Source organism: Lontra canadensis, unplaced genomic scaffold (assembly GCF_010015895.1).
Source record: "Lontra canadensis isolate GAN:19392208 unplaced genomic scaffold, GSC_riverotter_1.0 scaffold32, whole genome shotgun sequence".
Taxonomy (NCBI): Eukaryota; Metazoa; Chordata; class Mammalia; order Carnivora; family Mustelidae; genus Lontra; species Lontra canadensis.
In genome coordinates this window covers 6,416,954-6,442,829 of record NW_022631026.1, presented here as the reverse complement: position 1 = coordinate 6,442,829, position 25,876 = coordinate 6,416,954, and the positions used below count along the sequence as shown (strand labels likewise).

At 44.2% G+C, this 25,876-nt stretch overlaps 1 protein-coding gene across 4 annotated transcripts in view; it reads left to right on the top strand.

Moving 5' to 3' along the window:
- The window catches only part of ADAM17 (ADAM metallopeptidase domain 17), a 52,783-nt gene that overhangs the window by 20,618 nt on the left and 6,289 nt on the right, over positions 1-25,876 (top strand). For 2 of the 4 annotated variants that reach the window (XM_032866815.1, XM_032866816.1), the window contains 10 exons: positions 5,004-5,172; positions 6,700-6,833; positions 8,632-8,721; positions 10,884-10,997; positions 12,516-12,660; positions 12,769-12,857; positions 14,416-14,568; positions 19,321-19,520; positions 20,557-20,660; positions 25,443-25,577. In XM_032866815.1, coding sequence (XP_032722706.1) covers positions 5,004-5,172; positions 6,700-6,833; positions 8,632-8,721; positions 10,884-10,997; positions 12,516-12,660; positions 12,769-12,857; positions 14,416-14,568; positions 19,321-19,520; positions 20,557-20,660; positions 25,443-25,577 — 1,333 coding nt within the window. Of the gene's footprint in view, positions 1-5,003; positions 5,173-6,679; positions 6,834-8,631; positions 8,722-10,878; positions 10,998-12,515; positions 12,661-12,768; positions 12,858-14,415; positions 14,569-19,320; positions 19,521-20,556; positions 20,661-25,442; positions 25,578-25,876 lie in introns of those variants that run through there. The other 2 variants (XM_032866817.1, XM_032866818.1) reach the window with 2 other exon arrangements.

The window sequence follows — 25,876 nt, the reverse complement described above, 5'->3', positions numbered from 1 at the left end:
TATTCTTTTAGTCCATTTTTAAAATGTACCTTTATTTTAAAAAGTACTCCCAGAAATTTTCAGAAAATATATCTGAAACCTTACTGAGAAATAGAACTACTGTTAACATTTTGATGAGTATCCTTCCAAATTTTTTTCTGTACATGTATGCACACTTAGGTGTTTATACTTTTTCCTATAACATTAGGACCATACAGTATGTACAGTTTGTTGTCATGCAGTTTTTTAAAAAGATTATTTATTTGAGGGGGGAGGAGAGAGAGAGAAAGTGAGCACAAGCGAGGTGGAGGGGCAGGGAGAGAGGATGAAGTAAGATCCTCACTGAACAGGGAGCCCGACACAGGACTTGATCCCAGGAGTGCACAATCATGACCTCAGCAGAAGGCAGCCGCTTAAGCAACTGAGCCACCCAGACACCCCTGTTGTCACATTTTTTCTAAATTTTTAAAAAAATTCAGTTTAGTTAACATATACTGTCATGCATTTTTTAAAATTCAAGTATAATTGTGAACATGTTTCCATATTAATAAATTTAGATCTACATTAGGGTCGTTAAAAGTATTTTATTTATGTGACAGCAGACAAGCTGGCAGAGCAGCAGGCAGAGGGAGAGGGAGAAGCAGGCTCCCCGCTGAGCAGGGAGCCCGAGGTGGGCCTCGATCCCAGGACCCTGAGATCATGACCTGAGCCAAAGGCAGAGGCTTAACCGACCGAGCCACCCAGGCGCCCCTAAAGGTTTTAATAAACGCTGCCTGTTGGTTCCCTTAACATGGTACTGTTTATTCAACCATCTCCCATTGATGTTCATTTTTGTTTTGTTTCTCATTTTTTGAAATAAAAAATGCTACAGGGGCGCCTGGGTGACTCATTGGCTAAGTGCCCGCCTGCCTTTGGCTCAGGTCACGATCCCGGAGTCCTGGGGCTGGGCCCAGTGTCAGGATCCCGAGCCTGCTTCTCCCTCTCCCCCTGCCACGCTCCCTGCTTGTGCGCACGCGTGCGCACGTGTTCTCTCTGTCAAATAAATAGTATGTGAAAGTGCTCTAGCAGACCGCTTGGACACGCCTTTCGGGGCATGCATTTAGTTAGGACAGTCTCGGTGATCGGAAATCTCGTGGGTTTGGGGAGGACACCGAGTCGGCTGAGCCAGGGTTCCGCAGCAGCCGCCCTTGCAGCTAGGCAGCCGTGGAGCTTTGTTCCGTCCCTCACCGAGGTGGATGTGGGTCGGGTCGTCCTTCTCCAGCTTGTAGCTCTGATGTCTGGACACATCCTTCAAGGTTGCCACAGATGGGAAATGAAGCTAGAGAATCCCGCAGGGGCTTTTAAGGGCCAGACCTGGAAGTGGCTACATCACTTGCACCCAGGTGGGACTGGAACGCTTGTCTCTGACTTGCCTGCAAAGAAGCCTGGGAAATATCCTCTTGTCTTGTGCTCAGAAAGAAAACAGCGTGGGGAATGCTCAACATTGTTTCTGCCACCGTGCATGTGTCTGCTTATGTCCTTAGAAGAACCTGTTCCTTTTTAATTCAAAATGTGTACATGTACGATCCCAGCTAAATTTGCTCAGGTTCCTCACTTTTCCAAATAATTTCTTGGGGAGAATTAGCAATTCTGTTTCCATCCATATCTCCTTGTCTCACTAAATAAAAAAATGGATATAATTAATATTTTATTGTGCGACGTTTACTTAAAAGTAAACTCAGCAGGTTTATTGAAGGACTTCCACATGAGATTAATAATCTTTTAATAAAAAAGTGGTTTACTACAATGGCAGTTTTTATATCCCTTATTACATAATTCTTACCTGCATTTAGCCTGATACAAAAATGATAAAATCTTAGACATAAGAGTCAACAGGAAAATGTATATATCTTATTTTTAACATTTCACTATTAAACATTTTAAGCCTTTGCTGATTTTATCAACAAAGTTTGCTATTTATATAAATAAGCCTAGGTTAAACTTTAATCATAAGAATTATTTTCTCCTCCCTACCTTTTTGCTTTGAAAATGTTCAGATTTACAGAAGAATTACAAAATACCCTATAACCCTTCATTAACTAATAACGTAATACCATGTTTGCTTTATTGTCCGCCCCCACCACCAATCCTTTGAAAATAAGTTATAGACATGATGACACTTCACCCCTGAATGCTTTAGTGTGCATCTCCTAACAGTAAGGATATTCTTCTACATGGCCACAAAAAAACAACACACCTAAGTAAACAAACATAATCTAAAAATGCATAGTCAGAACATCCAGTCATCCTCAAAATCTCCATCATAGATATTTCCCCCCCAGTTTAGGGTCCAAGAGGTTCTTGCCTCTTAGTTATTCATCAGAAGACTTTTTCTGGCTAATTGTTAATAGTGGTGAAAATAGGATTTGCTTTTATTAGCAGTAATAGTAGCTACTCTTATCTTGAAATCTTAATATATAACTGCATTCATTATTTTATGTATCTTCAAGATAGGTGTATTAGTACTTTACCCAGTGAGAAAAGTTATCTTCAGATAAGTTACTTGTTGAAGATACACAGTTAGGGGTATGGTTGAGGTTTAAGCCTGGGTATCTCTGATCCCAAACCCTGACGTTTTTTTCTGTGTCATACTGACTATATCAGGAAACTTAATATGAATTTAGAAATGTTCATCCAAAAAAACCATTTTTGTCTTTTCCTATTTGTAGGCCAGACGAAGGTCCCTACAGCCAAGGTGTTGGTTAGGTAACTTTCTGAGGTTTCTGCTAGCTCTGCTGCTCATTGTTTCTCAAATCTACCTCATGTGGATTATGAAAGAAGATCCACACACGTACCCTTGACCTTTGAATAACATGGATTTGAACTACATGGGTCCACTTATATACACATTTTTTCAGTAAATGTATTGAAAGATTTGTGGAGATTTGCAACAATTTGAAAAAACTTGCAGATGAACCATGTAGCCTAGAAATAATGAAAAAATTAAGTATTATTGTAAGAATATATTGTATAATACATCTAATGTACAAAATATGTGAATTGACTATTTATGTTGTTGGTAAGGCTTCTGGTTAACAGTAGGCTGTTAGTATTTGTTTTGGGGACATCAAAGTTACATATGATGGATTTTCAACTGCATGGGGGGGGGGTGTCAGTTCCCCTAACCCTGGCATTGTGGAAGAGTCAGCTATATTTAACAGCTTTATTGAGATAAAATTCACATACTGTACAGTTCACTCACTGAAAGTATGAAATTCATTGGCTTTTAGTATATCCTAGAGTTACGGAAGTCATCACCACCATCCATTTTAGAACACTGTCCTCACCCGCAGAAGCAGTACTGGACCCTTTAGCAGCCCACTGCTCTTTGCGCCCACATCTCCAGCCCAAGGAAACCACGGATCATGGTCTCTTCAGATTCGCTTGGTCATTCACAGAAAGGGAATCGCACTATGCGGTCTTTTATCACAGGCTTCTTAGAATGCTTTTAAGGTCCATCCACGTTGTAGCCTGTGCCAGTGCCTCATTTCTTTTTCCTGCCGAACACTGGTTTGCTTTGTGGGGACGCCACGTTGTGCTTACTCATCAGTCGGATGTTTGCGTTGTTTCCCTTTTTGACTGTTACGAAGAATGTGCTGTGAGCGTTCGTGAGCAGGTTTCTGTGTGAGCATGCATTTTCAGTTCTCTTGGGTTTATAACAGGAGTGGAATTCCTGGGTCATATGGTAACTCTATTTTTAACCTTTTTTTTTTTTAAACCTTTTGAGGAACTGCCAGTCTTTTCCGTGGCGTCTACACTGCACACTCTCACCATTTTACATTCCCTAGTGTGTGAGGCTTCTGACTTCTCCGCATCCTCACCAAAACCTGTTACTTGTCTTTGACTCCAGCCATCCTGGTGGATGTGAAGTCACATCCTTGTGGTTTAGATTTTCATCTCCATGATGGATATGGAGGGAGATTGCATATATCCACGTATATATAAAATACAGGGGTGTTTGTATGTGTGTGTACATATGATGTGTTTTTTGTACTTTCCTCACAAGCTGCCTGGTTGGATGAGACCAGCATCCTTATAGGAAGTTAGTTCTTGACTTGGTTATCCTTTCAAATACGTTAGTTCTGATTTACTATGACCTTGCAATAGGGGAAGTGAAGTGTTTTTTTTTTTTAAGGGCTTTCCCTGAAAGAGGTGCGTTTTAGGCACATTGCTGCAAGTTTTCAGTCTTCTCTCCTGTGTATAAAACCTATATGGCAAGAAGATACTAAGGAAACCAGAATGAGAAGCGTATAGGGACAGAAGGTTCATCTCCCGTTTGTTGCTATAGGTCATCACCTGGAGTGGTGTTGGTGTGTAGCAGGTGTTACATAAATGTTTCTGAGTGAATGAAAAAGGTTACGTATTTCTTTTTCTGGATCTTTTAAAAGATTTCCTAATTTGGGGCGCCCGGGTGGCTCAGTGGGTTAAGCCGCTGCCTTCGGCTCAGGTCGTGGTCTCAGGGTCCTGGGATCGAGCCCCGCATCGGGCTCTCTGCTCAGCAGGGAGCCTGCTTCCTCCTCTCTCTCTGCCTGCCTCTCTGCCTGCTTGTGATCTCTCTCTGTCAAATAAATAAATAAAAATCTTAAAAAAAAGATTTCCTAATTTGTACAAAATAATGCTTTTTTTGAATACAGATATAATCAAAGGGTGAGTAACCCATGTATTTATTTATCAGCATAGAAACTAAGAGAAATTGAAATGATTTATTTATTTTTAAGATTTTATTTGAGACAGAGTGTAAGAGAGTGTGTGGGGGTCAGGGGAAGCGTGATCCCTGGATACTGGGATCATGACCTGAGCTGAAGCAGATGCTTAACTGGCTGAGCCACCCAGGGGCTCCTGAAATGATTTATTTTTTATTAAATGACAAGTTAGTTTACTTAACCTGGAAATGAGTGTTATTTAAAAGCAAAGGATGTTGTAAGAATTGAGTATTTAGGAATTCTTATATTTTGCATCTCAATTATGTATGTTTTCTGTTTTAGCCACTTTGGAGACTAATTAATGATACTAAAGACAAAAGAATATTAGTTTATAAATCTGAAGATATTAAGAATGTTTCACGTCTACAGTCTCCAAAAGTATGTGGTTATATAAAGGCGGATAATGAAGAGTTGCTTCCAAAAGGGCTGGTAGACAGAGAGCCACCTGACGGTAAGACTTAAAAATATATATCAAATAAGAAACAAGCATTATGGCTGTCTTCAATAGGGGTGGTTGTTAATTGATTCATAATTACAGTATTTGACTTGAAAAATAGAGTTATTATCCAGGAATTTCTTTAATACTTTTGCTTATAATGTAAAAACTGAAAATACTAGAAAATAATGGTAACAGTAAAGATTGGAAAAAGTCTACAGAAAAAGGAAATTGAATAATCTGAGGGAAATTTTCTTTTTTGGTAAATAGATATTAAAGAAGGATTGATGATATATAGTGCTTAAGTGGGTGTGGAGAGGAGGGAAAAATATTTTTCTTGGGTACTTAGAAATGACAAAATAATACTGTTGAAAGACAATCTTTAGGTAAGTTTATAAGAAATTAGTTGGTACAAGGAGAGGTCTGTACTATTTAGAAAGAGGTTTTCAGTCTTGGGACAGATCGCTCTATATATTTGTATAAATATATGTTTTTAAGATTTTTTTATTTTTAAGATTTTATGTATGTATTAGAGAGAGAGAGAAAGCGTGCGCACATGTGTGCACGCATGTGTTGGGGGAGGGGGAGAAGAAGGGAGAGGGACAAGCAGACTTTCCGCAAAGTAGGGCTCCATCACAGGACTCTGAGATCATGACCTGACCCGAAGTCAGACGATTAACTGACTGAGTCACCCAGACACTCCCAGGATTTATTTTTAAAGTAATCTCCACACCTAATGTCAAGCTTGAACTCACAACCCTGAGATCAAGAGTCACCCACTCTACCAACTCTGCTAGTCCAGCACCCCAGGGTCATTAAAAAACTAACCATCTTGGAGAAGTACTCTATTGTCCTGATTTTTGAAGACTTAGAAAATATGACTGACATTTTTGTATATAAATAAATTCTCAATTGAATATTTGATAAGAAAAAGGACCTGTTATCATAAACTAATTTTAATGTCTGATTATCTTGATAGTTTTACCACTTTGCATAAATTATAAACTTCTAGAAGAAAATGACTGTTTCATAGTTCAACAATAAATTAGATTGTTTTACTTTAAGTACTTTTTAAGTTTCCTTATTTTAAAAATTAAGGAGGGGGACGCCTGGGTGGCTCAGTTGGTTAAGCAGCTGCCTTCGGCTCAGGTCATGATCCCAGCATCCTGGGATCGAGTCCCACATTGGGCTCCTTGCTCTGCAGGAAGCCTGCTTCTCCCTCTGCCTCTGCCTGCCATTCTGTCTGCCTGTGCTCGCTCGCTCTCTCTCTCATAAATAAATAATAAAAAAAAAAAATCTTTAAAAAAAAAAAAATTAAGGAGGCCCTTTACCTTGGTTTTGAATTCTATGATTTTAAAACCTCCTATTATTTTTTACTTTTCTGTCTTCTTCCATATGGTTTTTTGGTTGAAGATAGTCTTTAAGGATACTAAGCTCAAATAATGTTTGTTTCAAAAATATGCTAGATTTAAAGTGTTATTATAAAAAAAACTCCTTGTTTTGATGAATTTTGATTTAATAGTGCATACAAATTCATATTAGAGCTTGTTCATCGAGTGAAGAGAAGAGCCGACCCCAATCCCATGAAGAACACGTGTAAATTGTTGGTGGTAGCAGATCATCGCTTTTACAGATACATGGGCAGAGGGGAAGAGAGTACAACCACGAATTACTTAGTAAGTATCAGATATTGGATCAGGTCACTGGACACAAAATCGAGGTAGGGAGGCATATTCCATTTAAGAAAAGACTTCTGTGTTGTGAAATGTAATGAAATGAGATCTATTTCAGTTGCTCTGTTATTTCCTAAGATAATAGGGAGCTCTCTGAGGTCTTACACTACTCTGTAGAGAGTCTAGTTTCAAATTTTTGAAAATCCACTTTATCTTTGAACTAGTATTTTCTGCACATTAGAATTTTCATGCATATTAAGGTTTAACATTTTTTATTCAAGTGAACTCTTTGAAAACATCACTGCTGTAGTAACGGCCATGACACATGGTTGGATGTGTGCCCCAGAGCGAAAAAAAGTATTAGTCTGGACTTGTGTGTGTTCTCTGCTTATAAGTATATTTCAGAGAAGATGGTCAGTTTGGTGTTTATTGTATAAAATAGCTAATTGTCGGAATATGACTTCGTGGAGTCGATGGGACTCTTATGGTCATAACTAACGGTAGGGCAAAGATTCAGAGGAAGGGCTACAGAAGTACTGACGCTGGGTGTTTGTGCCTTTGCTATTATAATTTGAAAAGCCAGGGAATCCCATTTCATTGACATTTTTTGTTAGTATGATCTCATTCGTCATTATATCTTGGCACTGACAAAATGTTGTTGAGGGAATAAAAGAGAATGCCGCTATTCACGAACCAAGAGCATAGGCCCCCAAAGACGTCTTTCTCATGGCCTTGCTTTTTCCATTCCCTGTGTTTTATTCATACCCTCCCTCACCCTGCTTTCCCCCCTTCCAATGTCAAGTGAAAGAATTTCTTATGAGGGTAGTAGGAGTAGTGTGTGAAATCACTGTTCTTGTTCCTAAGTAGGAGAGATTGTTTCTTGAAAATGTTCCTTTCTTAATGCGGGTTTTGTATTAAGGGCCTTAATTTATTTTTTGTTTATTACCCCACAAATAGGAATATAACGAGAGGCCTAGTCTGAAAAATTGCAGTTCTTAGTTTTACACTTACTATAAGCAAAGAACAAGTTTTAGATCGCTGATCTGCTTCACAGTTGCTAGAACAAGCCTCATGCAGCCAGTTTGTGAACAGTGGACTAGTCTGTTTGAGGAAAAGATGGGTAATGAGCATTTTGTTCTTATGTAGTTGGGGTCACCGTTGTTCGTCCTCCCTCAGTATTCTGTCTACCTTACCTCCCCTCCGAAAGCAGAGGACAGAAGTAAGGGGGACCAGTGGAAGCTCACTCCTCTCCTTCTCTCTGCCCAGGCTTTGGTGCTGGACTTTGCCCGGTGAGGGCTGGGGATAGGTTGAGCAGCATCCGTCCGTGCCCCTCACCTCTTTCTGAGGAAGGCATCTGAGGTTCTTGCCGAGAGATGGAGTGGCGATGGATTGCTTCTTAGAAGGGCAAATTTAAACAAACAAGCAAACAAACAAAAAAGGGCAAATTTTAGGTACACCGGTTGACTTTTAAATTTCATTTTTATAGTTTAATGGAATGGCAGTTTTTTAGAAGCTGTTATTGATATTTTGGTTCATATGCAATTGATATCCTAAAATTTGAAACGGACTGTACCATTTCTTGATTCTGGTAATAATACTCTAAGCTTGAGGCGAGGAATAATTCTTTTGTTAGTGTCATCAGTGATGAAGACTACCATCTTAATGCTAGTTTTGTGAATAGGTGGAAACTTTTTACGTGGTGTTTTCTCTAAACTGACCATTTTAATCCCTGCAGAATTTATTTCATGTTGCAGCGCAGTAAACATACAAGTCTTTCTCTCATTTTCTGTTCTAAACGCAGATAGAACTCATTGACCGAGTGGATGACATCTATCGGAACACTTCATGGGACAACGCGGGTTTTAAAGGTTATGGAATACAGATAGAGCAGGTATTTACCAATGGATGTGGCTGTGGCTGTATAACTCCGCTGAGTGATGTGATGCAAATATGTGTCACTTGTATTCAGAACCTAAAAACCTATCTTCAACTCTAATCTTACAAATTTTCAAATGCCAGTGATTTTCATCTGATTTGTATAGTGTTTTTGAATTATTTACAGATTGTGAAGTTTTTTGTTCTTAGGCTCGTTGAGGCAGCTGTGATCTCTTCTTCTTTTTTTTTTTTTTTTTAGATTATTTATTTATTTATTTGACAGAGAGAGAGAGAGAGAGAGATCACAAGTAGGTAGAGGGGCAGGCAGAGAGAGAGAGAGAGGGAAGCAGGCTCCCTGCTGAGCAGAGAGCCTGATGCGGGGCTCGATCCCAGGACACTGAGACCATGGTCCGAGCCAAAGGCAGATGCCCAACCCACTGAGCCATCTAGGTGCCCGTGCTGTGATCTCTTCTTTCTCTGAATTTATGTTTTTATCCCCCTTCACTGTTTTACTTTTTTGATTATGCTTTATGTCTTCAGTTAGAATGTTGGCACATACTGTTGAATCCTTAGAAATTTACTCAGAAATACTGTGTATACATTTGCAAGGAATTTATGCATATAGAACCAGTAGGTCTCTTTTCCTCAGAATTTTCTGGTTTCTTCTAATCTGTGAATAGAGCGCATCCAGTAATGGTATATTGATGTCATTTTAATTATATCTCATAGTAAACATTGTTCAAAAATTATAAGACTAATTAAAAAAAATTCTGAAGTTGGGTATTGCTTTGGACAGATATTTAATATACAAATTATTATCTCTTGTTTTTTCTAGGCTCTTTGTGCTAAATTAACCATGTTCTTAAAGGTTCTGTAGTATAGAACTTAGAGATTAAGAAACAAAATTTTTGAAATCATGCATATTATATAAATGTTAAACTTTTATAGTACTTGTATAAAACTAAGAGAATTATTTTTCCCTTTTCCATTCTCTTTTACTGTTTTGCATTTTCTTTTAAGTTATTATTTGACTAGGTAATATATACACATGGTACAAAAGCCAGTGAAAAGTAAGTCTCTTCAACCTCTACTATTGTCAAACCAGTCCCTTTCCCCAGAGACATCCATGTCACAGTCTCCTAAGTACCGTCCCGGAGAGATTTGGTGCATGTGTAGCATGTGGATGTGTATGTGTATATTTGACACATGGTGGTGTGCTCTACTCTTTGCACCTTGCTTTTTCATTTTGTGTCTATGTTGATGGTTGTTCCATTGTGGTACATAGAAAGCTGCCTCACTTGTCTAAAACAGCAGAATCATGTTCAGGTTTTAGGAGACCAATAAATAAAACTCCGTTTTGCCATAAGAAGTTGGAGCCACTTGGAAAAATGGCGCAGTGTAGATTTGAAATGCCAGCTTTGTAATAATGATAATAGGAGGATTGGAGAGTATGATTTAGATGTGCAATCACAGTGGGTTTCCATCTGTTTCATCCCAGAATTGGTCTTGACCACCCACCACCAAAGCTGCAAAGCCCTTCCCTGTGAGCTTGCCACATGGTGGCGGAGTGGACCAGATTATACGCCCTCCAGGCAGGCACATCCAGAAGAGAGGCCAGAAATGGCTAAGCGGAGATGGCTTTGTTCTTTTCCTTAAACACACTCACTGGTCGATACGTTTCATCTCCTTTGGAGGAAAGCCTTTGTTCCTTTTTTTATTAAAGCAGGATTAACATGAATTTTTTACTTTATGTCCAAGGAAAAGCCCCTGTTCTTTATCATCTTTTATTTCCGTGGGGTGCAGTGACAGACATTTAGTTCTTTGTCTCTGAATCATTGACTGTGGTTGGAGTAAATATTTTAGGCTTAGCAACCCAGGTTCTCATTTTATCAAACTAAATGTAGAAGAAATAAGAGTTGAGGAATACATTTATAAATTGATAAGTAATATAATAATAAATAATAAGCCATTGACATACATGTTTACCATATCATACCAAGCATATCATAAGCTTCTCAGTTTTTTTTTAAATGAATATTAGAGCTGGAATTGTAGTTTTAAAATATTTTTTCTAGAATGGTGGATGATCTTATTTTGCATAGCTAAAACAGTGCAGTATTGTTCAGTCTTGTGACTTTTTTCTGAAGTGTTCTAAGTATATTGTCTCTTTAAGTATAGATCCGCATTCTCAAGTCTCCACAAGAGGTGAAACCCGGTGAAAGGCACTATAACATGGCAAAAAGTTACCCAAATGAAGAAAAGGATGCTTGGGATGTGAAGATGTTGCTAGAGGTAGGTGGTGGAGTCCCAGATGTGGTGCTGCTGTTAGCTCGCTTGGTGGTTTCTCTAGCACATGGGGCGTGTCTGCATCAATGAAGGGGCGCACTGAGAAAGGTCACTGAGAACCAGAAGCAGCGCATCCCAGTAACCCAGCAGTGACCCTTTAGTGGGGCCAACAGCAAGACGGGCCAAAAGGTTGTCAAAATGAAAAATGCTAGAAGGCGGTTCTTCTTGACCTTAATATCTTCAAGAATCCAGTTGAAGTATTGAGACTTTAGAAAATGTATACTCAATATAAACATTTTTTGCACACCATTCTGTTCAGGTTTCTTTGAAACTTATCAGTAGATCTGCTAGGTCAGTAATTGTCAAACAGTATGAAGATGTGAAAGTTTTCTTGAAGATGTGAAAGTTTTCTACAGGATTTAAAAATCTTCGTGACTATATTCTAGTTAGAAATCTGAAGATAGCCTAAACGTTCTGTGCCTTATGAGTCTTGCCTTGACAGGTATGATTGATCCTTTTTGCCACATATTTCAGCGTCTTGAGTTTGTGTATGCAATTGCTTTGTCATAGAATTGCCTTCCAGGAAGTGATAGTGATCTTCTGATATGTTCGTGCGTATGTTGGTTTCCTCTGGCTGCTCTAACAAGTTACCGCAGACTCGCAGCTCATAACAACGCGACTTACCCAAGTTGTCTCTGTGGGTTAGTCCGCGTACAGTGTGGCTTATGTCTCACAAGGCAGAAATTAAGTTTTCAGAGCTTGGAGTTAAAGGATATTGCCAGCTTTTCATCCAGGTCGAGATGCGCAGGGTGCTGCCTGTGTTGCCTACTCTCCGTGTCTTCTGGGCTGTGACCCGCTGCCCAGCCAGGTCACTTCTCGAGAGGCTCGGCAAGGGGAGCGGTCGTCAGGACTGCTGGTAACGAAACGCTGCACACTGGCAGCTTAAAGAACGGAAGTTTATTTCTCACGGTTCTGGAGGTTGGAAAACCAGAGCAAACTTAAAACGAACCAAAACCCTGGGCACCTGGCTGGCTCAGTCGGAGGAACACGCGAGTCTTGATCTTCGGGTTGTGGTATCGATCCCCATGTTGGGTGTAGAGATTACTGAAAATAAAAAACAAAAACAAAACCACCACGTACAAAACCAGTGGAGTCCTTGAAATACTTAAGGGGGTTCTGTTTGGTATTCGGTGCTGACATCCCGTGGACAGAGTATCCAGGCTCTGAGACTTACGGAATTGGAATGTCTCCAGGGCTGGGCTGCACGGCTTCACACCAGCCCTCTTGGTTTTGAGCTGCTCTAAAAAGCCCCCAAGTTCTTCCCTGTCCTGTCCCCCACCCGGACTAGATGGTACTCCTCTTCTTTCCTGTATCGGTGGCTGAAAATTGTACGCAAGCGTTGTGCGGCGGGTGTGTGTTCTGATGGAGGGCTGCAGTCAGTCACACGGCAGTGTTCTCCAGGGTCTGGTAGAAACATGTCTGATGTAATTGTTAATCTAATTAAGAATACTTTTTTTCTTAAAGCAATTTAGTTTTGATATAGCCGAAGAAGCATCTAAGGTCTGCCTTGCACATCTTTTCACCTACCAAGATTTTGATATGGGAACCCTTGGGTTAGCTTATGTCGGTTCTCCCAGAGCCAACAGCCACGGAGGTGTTTGCCCAAAGGGTAAGTTTTCCGTTTGTTTTGCAGATGTGTGAGAATGGCAGGCTGATTAGATTATATTGTTATTCTGTGTTCGATAAGCAATTTGTCTCTGTTTCCTTTGTCCTCTAGCTTATTATAGTCCAATTGGAAAGAAGAATATCTATTTGAATAGTGGCTTGACCAGCACAAAAAATTATGGTAAAACCATCCTTACAAAGGTATGTTCTCTTATTTTTTAAAAGGATAGATTTTGAGTTTGTTTTAGTAGAGCCTTAGCTGTATATATTTATGTAGGTATCTTTTTAAAAAGTGGTATATACTTCCCTTCGCTTCTGCTTAAAAAAATACATGTGTTTTGGTGGGAAATGTGAAAATAAAAAATATAAAGAAAAAGATAAAAAGCTACCTGTGAGATTTCTTTTGAGACTGGTCAGCGTCCTTGTTTTTCCTGAAGTCACCCCTCCTGGAGCCCTTCATCCTGTGCTTTTCTGCGGGCTGCTCGGTTCCCAGTCCTGCAGTGTAGCTGTCGTTAAAAGACTTCCCAGACTCTCTCGTTTCCTGGACCTCATGTTCTTTCTTTTTCTTTTTTTTTTTTTTCTTAAGATTTTATTTATTTATTTGAGAGATTGAGAGGGAGATAGCGCAAAGACGGGGTGGGAGAGAAGAGGGTCAGAGGGAGAAGCAGACTCCCCACCAAGCCTGACGCGGGGCTTGATGCTGGGACTCCTGGACCGTGACCTGGGCTGAAGGCAGATGCTTCACTGAATGAGCCACCCATGAGCCCCTGCTCATGCTCTTTCTTGATTTATACTGTCATTTTGGTATGGCATATCTTCCAGGAGTTTCCTAAGAAAAGGGTACATGAGAGGCAAATTGAGATTTTTACATATCTGAAATGTCTTTACCCTACACTTAAATTTGATTGATAATTAAATTTTTTCAGCATTTGCAGGCATTGTTCCATTATTGTCTTCTAGTGTTTTGTGTCACCCTTAGAATCTGAAATCATTCTGATTTTTTTATCCTTTGTATGTGACCCGTTTTTTCCTTTAGAAGATTTTAGGATCTTGTTTTTGCCCAGATACATCCATTAGGAATGTGTTAGGCACATTCCAGCAAATCCATAAACTGAAAATCCAACAAACAGTGACTTCTAAGAGGTGTATTTGCTTCAGTCAACCACAGGGTCAGGGACAGCGTCCTGTGGATGCTGAAGCAGCTTAGTGATGCTCCCTCGGGGAACCAGGATCTTCCCAGTTTTCACTCAGCCCCTCTGAGCACAGGCCTTGGTCCTCATGCGTATCCTCTGCTCACAAGATGGTTCTCTTCTGTGTTGCAAAAAGGAGGACAGAGCCTCGTCTGTCCCTTGTAAAAGAAAAAAAACTCTGGAAGTCCCACCCCCTCTGTTTCTATCTCACTGGACAGCCTGACCTACCTTCAAAGAAATACGGGAAGAGGCTATTTTAAGAGTACACTGCCAACCTGAGCAGAATTAGGATTTTTTAAGGAAGGAAGAAGGGGAGAATGGGCATTGATGGGAAGTACTAGTTTTTGACACACTGGTAGTTTGGCTCCAACGTTATACGTGCTGTAGGTTTTTTATCCCACTGTGTTGGGCCCTTCAGTCTGGACACACCGAACTGCCACAGTCCTGCTGCTGTTCTGTTGTTGATCTCGTTCATCAGGACCCCATTTAAGAAAAGCAGGGCCTCGCTGGCCACAGTAGCTGACGGTTGGATATTAAGTCATAGCGTTTTCTTTGCATGATCATTTAAGGAAGCCGACCTGGTAACAACTCATGAATTGGGACACAATTTCGGAGCAGAGCATGATCCGGATGGCCTAGCAGAATGTGCCCCAAATGAGGACCAGGGAGGAAAATACGTTATGTATCCCATCGCCGTGAGTGGAGATCATGAGAACAATAAGGTATGTATCTTCTGGAGCTTTTTTGGGTAAGGAAGGAAAGAGACTATTATGTTTAATTATAATGAGAGCTCAGAAGAGCCTTCCATTCCAGGTCTGGAACTGTGAATTACAAAGTACCCTCAAACTTGGTTGTGTGTTTTAGAGTGAGGTGTGGTGCATCGAATCTGGTTTATGTTATCATTTGGACTGTTAAAGTTAATTGTGTTGATGGGGACTATATGGAAAATTAGTGATAGTAATGGCTCATGTTAGAGGTTTAGATGACAGGGTCTGGTGTAAGTTAAAAGTTTCATGTCACCTCTCTCTCTCTTTTTTTTAAGATTTTATTTATTTGACAGAGCGAGAAAGCACAAGCAGAGGGAGCACCATGGGTAGACGGAGAAATAGGCTCCCTGCTCAGCAGGGAGCCTGATGTGGGGACTCAGTCCCCAGACCCCAGGATCATGACCTGAGCCAGAGGCAGACACTCAATCAACTGAGCCATCCAGGCTCCCCAGAAATTTCATGTCATTTCTTATACAAGCTGTTCCTTTTAACTCTACTTAATTTGCATGTTTTCATCAACTTTTGCAATAAAATACATAATTTGCCAGATTATAAACCCCTGTGGGAAAGGCCCATGCCTTTCCCTAGAGAGCTCTGTCTCTAGTGCCTAGCAGGGGTCCCTGGCATGTAGTAATTGGTTGAATAAATAAATGAAGTTTACTGCCAGGGGTTTCTGAGAGTACACTAATCCCATGGGAGAAAGTAAGCCTGGCTACGACGGACTCTGCAAGTGTTCACAGGTGTCTGTTTTGTGCATTTCACTTAAGTGGCAAAAAGCATCAGGAGGAGAACACACTGGTGGTGGTGCCGAGTTAGAGAGGGCTGGCTCTAACTGGGAAAGATGATGAAGTATTTCTCCTGGTTCCTTTTTGGAGCCAGGCCCTGGCTTTAATTTAAAGCCTGGCAGGGAGCTAGAGGAAGGGATTATTTTTGTGTTTCCCTGGCCCTGACCCTGCTTTTGGAAGTTTCTTTCTTTTATTCTTTTTGTCATCTTTTTCCTTGGCTCTTAAGTATAAACGCTCTCTTCCTCTCTTGGTTTGCACCTTAAGCTTTATATTTCCTCTGCTTGACAGCTTGTGCCCCAGGAGCTCTGCCCTCCCTGTTGCACTATTCCTCCGACTTGCCACATCCTCTGTTTCTCAGATTTGTCTCTGCATTTTATTTTTTTTAAATGATTGATTTATTTTTTTAATTTTAATTTTTAAAAAAGATTTTATTTATTTATCAGAGAGAGTGAGCACAAGGTGGGGGAACAGCAGTCAGAGCAGGCAGAGGGAGAAGCAGGCTTCCCGCTGAGCAAGGAGCCCAATGCGGGACTCAGTCCTAGGACCCTGGGATTATGACCTAAGCTGAAGGCAGCTGCTTAACCAACTGAGCCACCAAGGCATCCCTGATTTACTTATTTTTAAAGAGAGAATGTGTGCTTGAGGGGGACGAGGGACAGAGGCAGAGAGCAAGAATCTCAAGCAGACTCCCTGTGGAGCCCAGCACAGGGCCCCATCTCACCACCCTGAGATCACAACCTGAGCCAAAGCAAGACAAGAGATACTTAACTGACTGAGCCAGTCAGCCGCCCTCTCTGCATTTCTAATCGTGTATATTGTAGCTTAGCGCTATTCAGTAGAAGGTTCTGGGATGACGGAAACATTCTGTGTTAATACAGCAGCACTAGCCATAGGTGCCTGTTGAGCACTCCAGATGTGACCAGAGAGACCAAGTAACTGAATTTTAAATTCTGTTTATTTTATTTTATTATTCTTTCTAAATTCTGTTTTATTTAAATTCAATAGTGATTGCCTAGGGCTGGAGCTGGGAATGGGAATTAACTGTAAAAGGACATGAGGGACCTTCCGGGGACAAGAACATGTCCACAAGCTGATTTGTGGTGATGGCTGCCCTACTTGGTAAAGTTATTGGAAATCCCTGACTTGGACACTTGAAATGGGTAAATTTTGTGATATATAAAATATGCCTTAAATAAAGCTATTAAGAAACAAACAATAATAACAACCCAGCGTGAGGGGAGATGGTGAGGGCGCAGAGGAGGGGGAAGCCATAATGTGATGGTTGTGGAAGCTGGGGAGGGGCATGTGGGCATTCACGATACCATCGTGTCTACTTTGCAGCTGTGTGAACATTTCTATAATAAAAAGTCAAGTATGTGGTGAGGAGGAAGAAATTGAAATAGCCACATTTGGCTCCTGGCTGTAGTTTAGACGGTACACTCTCTGGTCAATTGCTTCTTTGTTATTGAGGATGGTTTGAGTACTTTGGGGGAAATTGTCTTACTTTGTAGACTTGTCCTCTACAAGTTCTCCTTGTGAAATTTCCCTGTGAGCTCTTCCATGGCCTTGTAATGACTTCTAAGGAGAATAGTGCCTGACTAGAGCCTTTTTTTTTTTTTTTTTAATTTAGGGAAGTGGGGGCACCAGGGTGGCTCAGTCAGTTAAGCATCTGCTTTTGGCTCAGGTCATGATCCCCTGGAGTCCTGGGACTGAGCCCCATATTGGGCTCCCTGCTCAGTGAAGATTCTGCTTCTCTCTCTGCCCCTCCCCTGCTTATGCTCTCTCTCTAACTCACTCTCTCAAACAGATAAATAAAATCTTTAAAAAAAATTCAAGAAGCGCTAGTCATCCACATTGGGCATAGAGCTTTTTTTAAAAAAAACACACACACACACAAAAAAAAAACCAAAAAAACACGGGCAACTCTCTGGGCACCTGGCTGGTTTGGTCAGTAGAGCACATGACTCTTGATCTCAGGGTTGTGAGTCCAAGCCCCATGTTGGATGGGGAGCTAAGCTAAATGAAAAGTGAGGGACAAGAAAAGGAGGTGCTAGTTTATCAAATAAGAACAATTTGTCCATTTATTTATTTTGTCCTAAGCAGTTCAGGTTTAGTGTATTTTCTGTTAGTTTGGTTTTCCCAAGTAGTGATCCTGTAATAAAAAGATACTGGGTGGGACGCCTGGGTGGCTCAGTGGGTTAGAGCCTCTGCCTTCGGCTCAGGTCATGTTCCCAGGGTCCTGGGATGGAGCCCCGCATAGGGTTCTCTGCTCAGCAGGGAGCCTACTTCCCCCCACCACATCCTGCCTGCCTCTCTGTCTACTTGTGATCTCTGTCAAATAAATAAATAAAATCTTTAAAAAAAAAAGAAGATTTAAAAAAAAAGGAAAAAAGATACTGGGCGTCTTCTAATCTACATTTTCAATGAATTTCTTAATAAAAATGTTTGTAACTAGGTAAGAAGCGCTCCCGTTTCCTTGACCTCAAAAGACAGGGCCTGGCACCTCCCACAGGCAAGCTGCTGAGGCCTCAGGCCTCACTGTGCTCATGTGGCACAAGGGGGGTGAGTTCGTAGGAGGGTTTGTTGGCGCAAGAGGAGAGGGTGTGGGAAGGGTGCAAACAGAAGGCCAGAGGTCTTCAGGAAGCATAAAAATTGTTCTCTTAGCTCTTAGCCCAAGGACCCCGGCCCTCGGAGTGTAGCTGTGGCAGGTTAGCGAGGAGGCTGCTTACTGCTTCAGTGTGAATTTTAATTTCCTAGCATCTGGTCTCACATGAGTGCACTGCTAAAACTGAGTTCACAAATCTGCAGTGCTTGTGAGTAAACCCAGCAAATTCTAACTGCCCAAGGCCTAGACTGAAATAACCAGACCCCTTAAATATTTTCGCCTTAGAATAAATAGGAAGACCTTTAAAAAACAAAAATAACAAACCAAAGATCTGGTTAATATTTCTGTTTAGGGTGATAAGGTCTTGGATATCACTCTAAAAGTAATCCTTTCAGTATCTGATTCAGCGATCACTGTTCCCTTAGGAGGGTCCTGTGCCCTCCGCTCCTCAGGGGCTCCGTGGCTGTCATCTGGGGCAAAAGGGAAGCCATTTTAGCAACTGTGCAGTAGTTGTGGAGATGCTGCCTCGAGGAATCACTGCCCAGGTTTTCCTTCAGCCTCTTACTCCCTTTCTTGCTAATTGCAGATGATTTGGGAAATGGGCTCCATTTCAGAGCTCCTGGTAAAAAATCCCCAAATTTATAAGGAAGCCGTTTCCCGGGTTCTGTATTGCAAGTGGAGAAGTGTGAGGGTAGAGGCTTCCTGTGGGACATTGGTCACCTGTAGAAATCTCAAACCTAAAATCCTGGAGACCCATGTGATTGTTTAGGTAACAGTTTGGATTTTTATCCTTTAATAGACTGTATGTAATATCCTGCCTCTTACTATGCTCATCTGTTTAAAAACCTGAAACATGGGTCATTGGCACACACAGTCCGGGAAAAGGAGGTAGATCAGAGATAGACTCCGTTTTGCCTCTCTGAGTCGTCCTGTCCAGGAAGATGGCGGCGTGTGCCATACTCTCACGGTCACTGCCGCGGCGCTGGGTGCCAGCGGACAGTCTGAGGGCGGCCAGAGCGTCGGCCCTCTGGATGGGACTGGCCGGGACGCGTGCTCTCTGTCTTTGTACGGCCTGCCTGGGGAGAAGTTTGGCTCCTACCCAGACGCCCGCCAGCTTTTGTGCACCCAGCTGAGGGGGACAGCTCGATTCCACGTAGCCGGCTTTCTGAGGTGACAGGGGTGGAATTTGACAGACCTTTGAGGTGGCTCTGCTTGTGGCTCTTACAGTGAGAGTTTGTCTCTAGAGAAGAAACACAAACACTACTTGGGAATGACGTGGTATTATTTTGGTTCCTTTGTGGCCCTTCCTCTTGCAAGATGTTCTCAAACTGCAGTAAGCAGTCCATCTACAAGACCATCGAGAGTAAGTCCCAGGAGTGTTTTCAAGAGCGAAGCAACAAAGTGTGTGGGAACTCCAGGGTGGACGAAGGAGAGGAGTGCGACCCCGGCATCATGTACCTGAACAACGACACGTGCTGCAGTAGCGACTGCATGCTGAGGGCCGGCGTGCAGTGCAGGTGAGCGCGGGCAGTGGCGACCCGGGGTGGGGGGGGAGGCTCACGGGCGCGTGTGTGTCCTTTTCTCCTTAACAGCAAGGAAACTGCTTTCTGGGAAGCAGTGTGACTTTATGTCACAAAATCTCTAATCTTGTAGACTTTTTGATTCAGGATCCCATAGCTCAGAGAGTCTTTTAAGGAAACGAGAGAGGTGATTAAATGAGAATGTTCACAGCTGCATTCTTTTTTTTTTTTTTTTAAGATTTTATTTATTTGACAGAGACAGAGTGAGAGAGGGAACACAAGCAGGGGGAGCGGGAGAGGGAGAAGCAGGCTTCCCGCTGAGCAGGAAGCCCGATGCAGGGCTCGATCCCAGGACCCTGGGAACATGACCTGAGCCAAAGGCAGACACTTAACAACTGAGCCACCCAGGTGCCCTGCTGCATTATTTTAGAGTAACAAGATATTAGGCCCAGGCGGCAGTCCTGAGATCTAAATTGTTGTGTTTCTATGCAATAAAACCGTGTGGAAGACTATGTTCAGTGGCATACACTAAAGCAGAGGAAGCAGGTTACAAATGAGAAGGTACCTGTGTTTGCATGTTGCGGACTGGTGCCTGGCTTAGCATAGAGGAGGAAACCTCGAGTTGATGGTGAGTAGCAGATGTGAACGATGTGTGGTGCTTACTGTCAGCGGAAATCCTGATGGAACTCGGACTCCGGCTGCCTCGTTTCCTCCCCATTGCTGGCCTTGCAGGCATAGGTCTTCCTTTTCTTAAATTACTGTATCAAGTTAATGAAAACCAGGGACACCAAGATGTTCCAAGGATGAGTCCCCTCGGGCCTCTCTGCGCTCCTGCTTGAGGCCGCCGCAGGAAGGGCAGACAGCGTGTGCAGGCGGGCCGGCGCCCGGGAAGGCCGACTTTGCAGGATCGCGCGGCCCAGCCGAGGGGCCCAGCCGAGGGGCCTCCCCCGCCGTCTGCAGGCCCCGACGTGACCGCAGTGCCTGCTGTGGGGCTGACGTTTGACTGGAACTGTGCCTGTCTGCCTCTCTGCAGTGACCGGAACAGTCCTTGCTGTAAAAACTGTCAGTTTGAGGCTGCCCAGAAGAAGTGCCAAGAGGCGATCAATGCTACTTGCAAAGGCGTGTCTTACTGCACAGGTGAGTCCTTTTGCCGGTTCTCCTGGGATGCTTTTGCTCAGGTGCCCATGTGTATGCTTGAAACAACACTGTATTTTGTTCAGATGAAAACAGCCTTCGGAATCGTACTCCTTCGCTCGAGATGCACTTACCAGCGGTCAGCGCCAGACCCGTTGTGCTTGCTTTCTTATTTTGTCCACTTCATTGCCATCACCTCCTTCCTCTCACGGGCAGTGCTGTAATGCGTCTAATATTTGCCTGGGTGTGTGTATTTCCTTGGAAGATAATACCGTGTTAGTTTGTGTATATATGTGTTTTTAACATGCCAGGATGATACTCCGCTTTGGATCTTTTTTTAAACTCAGTGCCAGTTTTTATGAAGTATCCCTGTCATGCCGCCTGTGGAGTGTGTATCTGTGTCTGTTCATGGTCATTGTTCGGACCCCTGCTGAGTTTACTTGTGTGCTGTAGTGTATGGTACTCACCTGTTCACTAGTGACGGCTTGGACTGCCTTCATCTTGGGGGTACCGCAGATAGGAGTTCAACAGATGTCTCCCACCTGTCTCCCAGGTGTTGTAAGGGTTTCCTGGCTGCATGTGGAGGAGCAGAGTTGCTTGGTCATAGGAAGTGGCCCCGTGTTGATCTCTCTAGAACAGTCATGATGCACCTGTAGTGTGTGTGGATTCCTGCGTCCCAGTGTCCTCATCAGCCCTTGCTGTTACCCAGATGGTCTTCTGTTTTTTGCCAATCTGATGAGTATAAAGTGATCTCTCATCCATATTTGCATGTTTCTTGAAGGTACCTGTGTCTCCTTTTATCTGTTAGCTATGCAGAGTTTTCCTTTTGTCAATAGCCAGTTCATATATTTGGTTCTTTTTAAAATTTTTTTAAAGTATTCCTCGTGCCCCACCTGGGGCTTGAACTCACAACCCTGAGGTTAAGAGTTGCGTGTTCTGGGGCACTTAAGCGGTCCAGCTCTTGGTTTTGGCTCAGGTCACAGTCTCTGGGTTGTGGAATCAAGACCCACGTTGGGCTCTGTGCTCAGCAGGAATTCTGAGATTCTCTCCCTCTCCCTCTGCCCCTTTCCCTGATCACCTTTTGTGAGCTCTTGCTCTCTCTTTCTATTAAATAAACCTAAAAAGTCGCATGCTCTAATAACAGACATCAGGGTGCCCCTATATGGTTCATTTTTAAAAATTTGGGTTTCAGGGGCGCCTGGGTGGCTCAGTGGGTTGAGCCACTGCCTTCGGCTCAGGTCATGGTCTCAGGTTCCTGGGATCGAGTCCCGCATCGGGCTCTCTGCTCATCAGGGAGCCTGCTTCCCTCTCTCTCTCTCTGCCTGCCTCTCTGTCTAGTTGTGATCTCTGTCTGTCAAATAAATAAATAAATCTTTAAAAAAAAAATTGGGTTTCATGTCTTTTTGATATTGTTGACTTAGAGGAGTCATTGTATGATAATTTGATTGGTTTATAAGTTGCATATACCTTCCTCCTATCTGTTGTCCATCTCGGAACAGAAACTTTAATTTTTCTTTTTAAAAATTTTATTTTTATGTATTTGTCAGAGAGAACAAGTAGAGGGAGCAGCAGGCAGAGGGAGAAGCAGACTCCCCGCTGAGCAGAGAGCCCAATGTGGGGCTCCATCCCAGGACCCTGGGATCATGACCTGAGCCAAAGGCAGATGCTAAACCCGCTGAGTCCCCCAGGTGCCCTGTTCACCCATTTAAAGTGTACAGTTTGTGGTTTTTAAGGTGTTCGCATTTGTGCACCTGCCAGCAGTCAGTGTCAGAACGTTTCCATCACCTTAAAGAGAAACCTGTGTCCTGTAGCCATCACTGAATGTCCTCATTCCCCGCCAGCCCCAGAAAACCAGTGATCTTTTTATCTCTGTGTATTTGCCTGTTCTGGACATTTCATATAAACAGAATCCTACAGTACATGGCCCTTTGCAGCTGTCTTCTTTCATCCGGAATCAGGTTTTTGGGACGCCTTGTGTCATAGCATGAAGCCGTCGTCGTCTGTCCTCGTTGCTGAGGGATCGCCGTTGTGTTCGTCTGTGCCGCATTATGTTACATTCGTTCATCAGTTGATGCGCTTTGGGATTATTTCCGCTTTCTGACGATGACTAACACCGCTGTGGACATTTCTGTACAAGATTTTGTGTGGTTGCGTGTCTGTCGTTCCCCAGTCGAGACCCAGGAGCAGAGTCGCTGGGTCGGATGGTAGCCGTACCCTCGTTTGAGGAGCCTCGGGGCTGTCGCGCTAGCAGTGTGCGGTGTCACGTTCCCGCCCGTGGCATCGGAGGCTTCCTGTGCGTCCACGGCCTCAGCTCCACTGGTTACCTTTTTGGTTCTCACCTTCCTAGCGAAGCTCTGTGTCAGTTTGGTTTTTCCTTTTCCTTTCCTTTTTTTTTTTTTTAAGATTTTATTTATTTGATAGATAGGGAACACAAGCAGGGGCAGTGGGAGAGGGAGAAGCAGGCTTCCCATTGAGTGGGGAGCCGGATGCGGGGCTCGATCCTAGAACCCCGGGATCATGACCCGAGCCGAAGGCAGATGCTTAACAACTGAGCCACCCAGGCGCCCCTCCTTTGCCTTTTCAACGTGCATTTTATAAGCGCCACTCGTGCCTCCTACGTTGAGACCTGTTAGCACGGCTGCAGTTTGCCAGTTGTCAGGAGCTGGAACGGCTCAGGCAAGCTTCTCACGAACATTCTCTAGCTGTGCTCAGTATGTCAGCCTTGGTTTTAGTAATAAAGCAGATTCAGAAAAATTCTTTTTAAATAAGCATTATCAAAGCAATTTGGAAAAAATTTATTCGTTCTTATCGAATAGCCTTTCTTTCCCTCGCTATTTTCTATGAAGGAGCAGCTAGCAAAATATTAACTCCTTATAAAGACCCTGCGTTGACCACCAGCAGCATCCGCATCTCCTGGGACCTTGCTCGAAGTGGACGTTGTTGGTCCCTCTGCCGCATTCCCCCAGGCCCAGGGCCCCAGCGGCTCTGAGGACAGGTGCAGTGACCTGTGCCACCTACTCCGTTTACCCGTGGGGTCCGATGCACCCAGAGTCTCGGGAGCCTGGAGACTAGGTGGCTCTGTGTGTTTAATGCTTGTCCTCTGCATCTGGTGCCCTGACGTTAGTCTGCTGAGAACACGTGTGCAGCGGATACTTGTGGGACATTTTGCACGTGTGTGTTCAGGGCAGCAGCACGCACTGAAAATACCGGGGAGTGCGGTCTCCCCGTCACTGACATGCTACCCTGTCCCCATGGCCTCCTTTCAGCAGCCGCACACTTGTTCCGTGCCCATCCTATTGACCCTGAGTGCCCAGCAGCATAAACGGTTTCGTCAGACCAGAGGCACAGGTGACGTGCCCGCGTCAGTGTGTATCAGGTACTTGGTGGAGGGCTTCTTTTGTTTGAGACAGGTTTCTCTGAGTTTCCCAAGCCACTCCACTGACTTGCAAGTCCTGAGTTCTTTCGGACTCCGGGCTTTGGTCCCATTTGTCAGGGGAAGGGCCAGGCCTCCGGCTCTCGCCACCGTCCGCATGTGGTAGTTCTCTTCTTGCGGTCATGTTTAACTGCGTGTGCTGCTCGCTTTCCAGAAAGAGCCCCTCACTCCATCCTCTCACTTGAATTTAACATCCTTCTGTGGCTTTTCTTTTGTCCGGCAGAATCATTGATTCATTTAAGAAATACCTCTGGGGTACTTAGGCGTGTGATAGAGATCCGACGTAAGTTGATTTATTCCTAGTTTTGATCTTTGCTCTCGTGGAGCTCACCAGTCTGAACCGAAACCACATCCTCACATAGACATAAATTGGGGGCGCCTGGGTGGCTCAGTCAGTTGAGTGCCTGACTCTTGATTTCAGCTCAGGTCGTTTTATTTCTTTATTTGACAGAGAGAGAGCGAGCGAGCACACAAGCAGAGGCAGCGGGAGAGGGAGAAGCAGGCTCCCTGCTGAGCAAGGAGCCCAGTGCGGGGCTCGATCTCAGGACTCTGGGACCATGACCTGAGCTGAAGGCGGACGCTTAGCCGACTGAACCACCCTGGTGTGCCCTTTATTTAGCTCAGGTCTTGATCTCAGGGTCATGGGTTCAAGCCCTACTTTGGGTTCCCCACTGGGTGTGGAGCCTACTTTAAAAAAAAAGCCATAAGTTGCAAAATGTGCGCTTGAAGGAGAGAAGCAGCTGTAGGGATGGAAGCAGTGGGGGAATGTAGGGCCGCGGGAGGTCTGAGGGAGGTCTTGGAGCCAGAGCTAAGGGTGAGAAAAAGCCAGCCAGTGCCCTCCAGGGCAGAAACGAGAACATTCCGGGTAGACTGAACAGCGTATGTTATGGTTCCGAGGGAGAGACCCTGGAGAGGGGAAGACACTGGACGCCGGCTGAGGGCTCAGGAGTGGCCGCTGGTGAGGTTGGAGGAGCCCGGCCGGCCGCTGCCGTGAGCCTCCCGCAGAGCTTGCTTCTCAGGCCGGTGGCGGCCGCGACGTTTGCTCCGTGGTGCGTCTGTGCTCCTGTGTGTGTGTCCTGTTATCTGTAGTTACGTTTCACAAAAGAAAGGTAAAAGCAAGATGTTAAATAGTGGCTGAGGGGCGGGGTGGGAGTGTGGGGATGTGCACCGCATGGGGCTAGGCGCGCAGCCAGGCACTCTTGGCTCGTGGCCTGCTGGGCCCGGGCCGCTGGCGTCCTGACCCTGGGCCACTTTGTGCCCTTGTGAAGCTCGGTGCCAACTTCTGTGGGCACCTGAGGCCTGCTTCTGCCGCGTGACTCACGGCGACCTGTGTGCTTCCCGCGTGCTTGCAGGTAACAGCAGTGAGTGCCCCCCGCCCGGCAACGCCGCGGACGACACGGTGTGCTTGGATCTCGGCAAGTGTAAAGATGGGAAGTGCGTCCCCTTCTGCGAGCGGGAGCAGCAGCGGGAGTCCTGCGCGTGTAACGGTGAGCACACGTCCGTGCCGCGTCCTTGCAGCCGGAGGGGAGCCAGTCATGCCTGCTGGGCCCGTCCCTCCCTCCGGGGGCCCGGCAGTCCCTGCTGGGCTGGGGTGGTGGTGAGATCCCAGCCGGGGGCGGGGCAGGGCAGCGGGGTCTGGGGGCGCCCTCCAGCTCCGCATCCGGTCCGCTGACTTGTCCGTGAAAGCCTGCCTGTCGGTCGTCCTTCCTCTCCACGTTCAGACCAAGTGGCAGGCTTAGGGGCGGGAGAGGAGGAAGCGGTGCGGGTGGGCGGGTGGGTGGAGGAG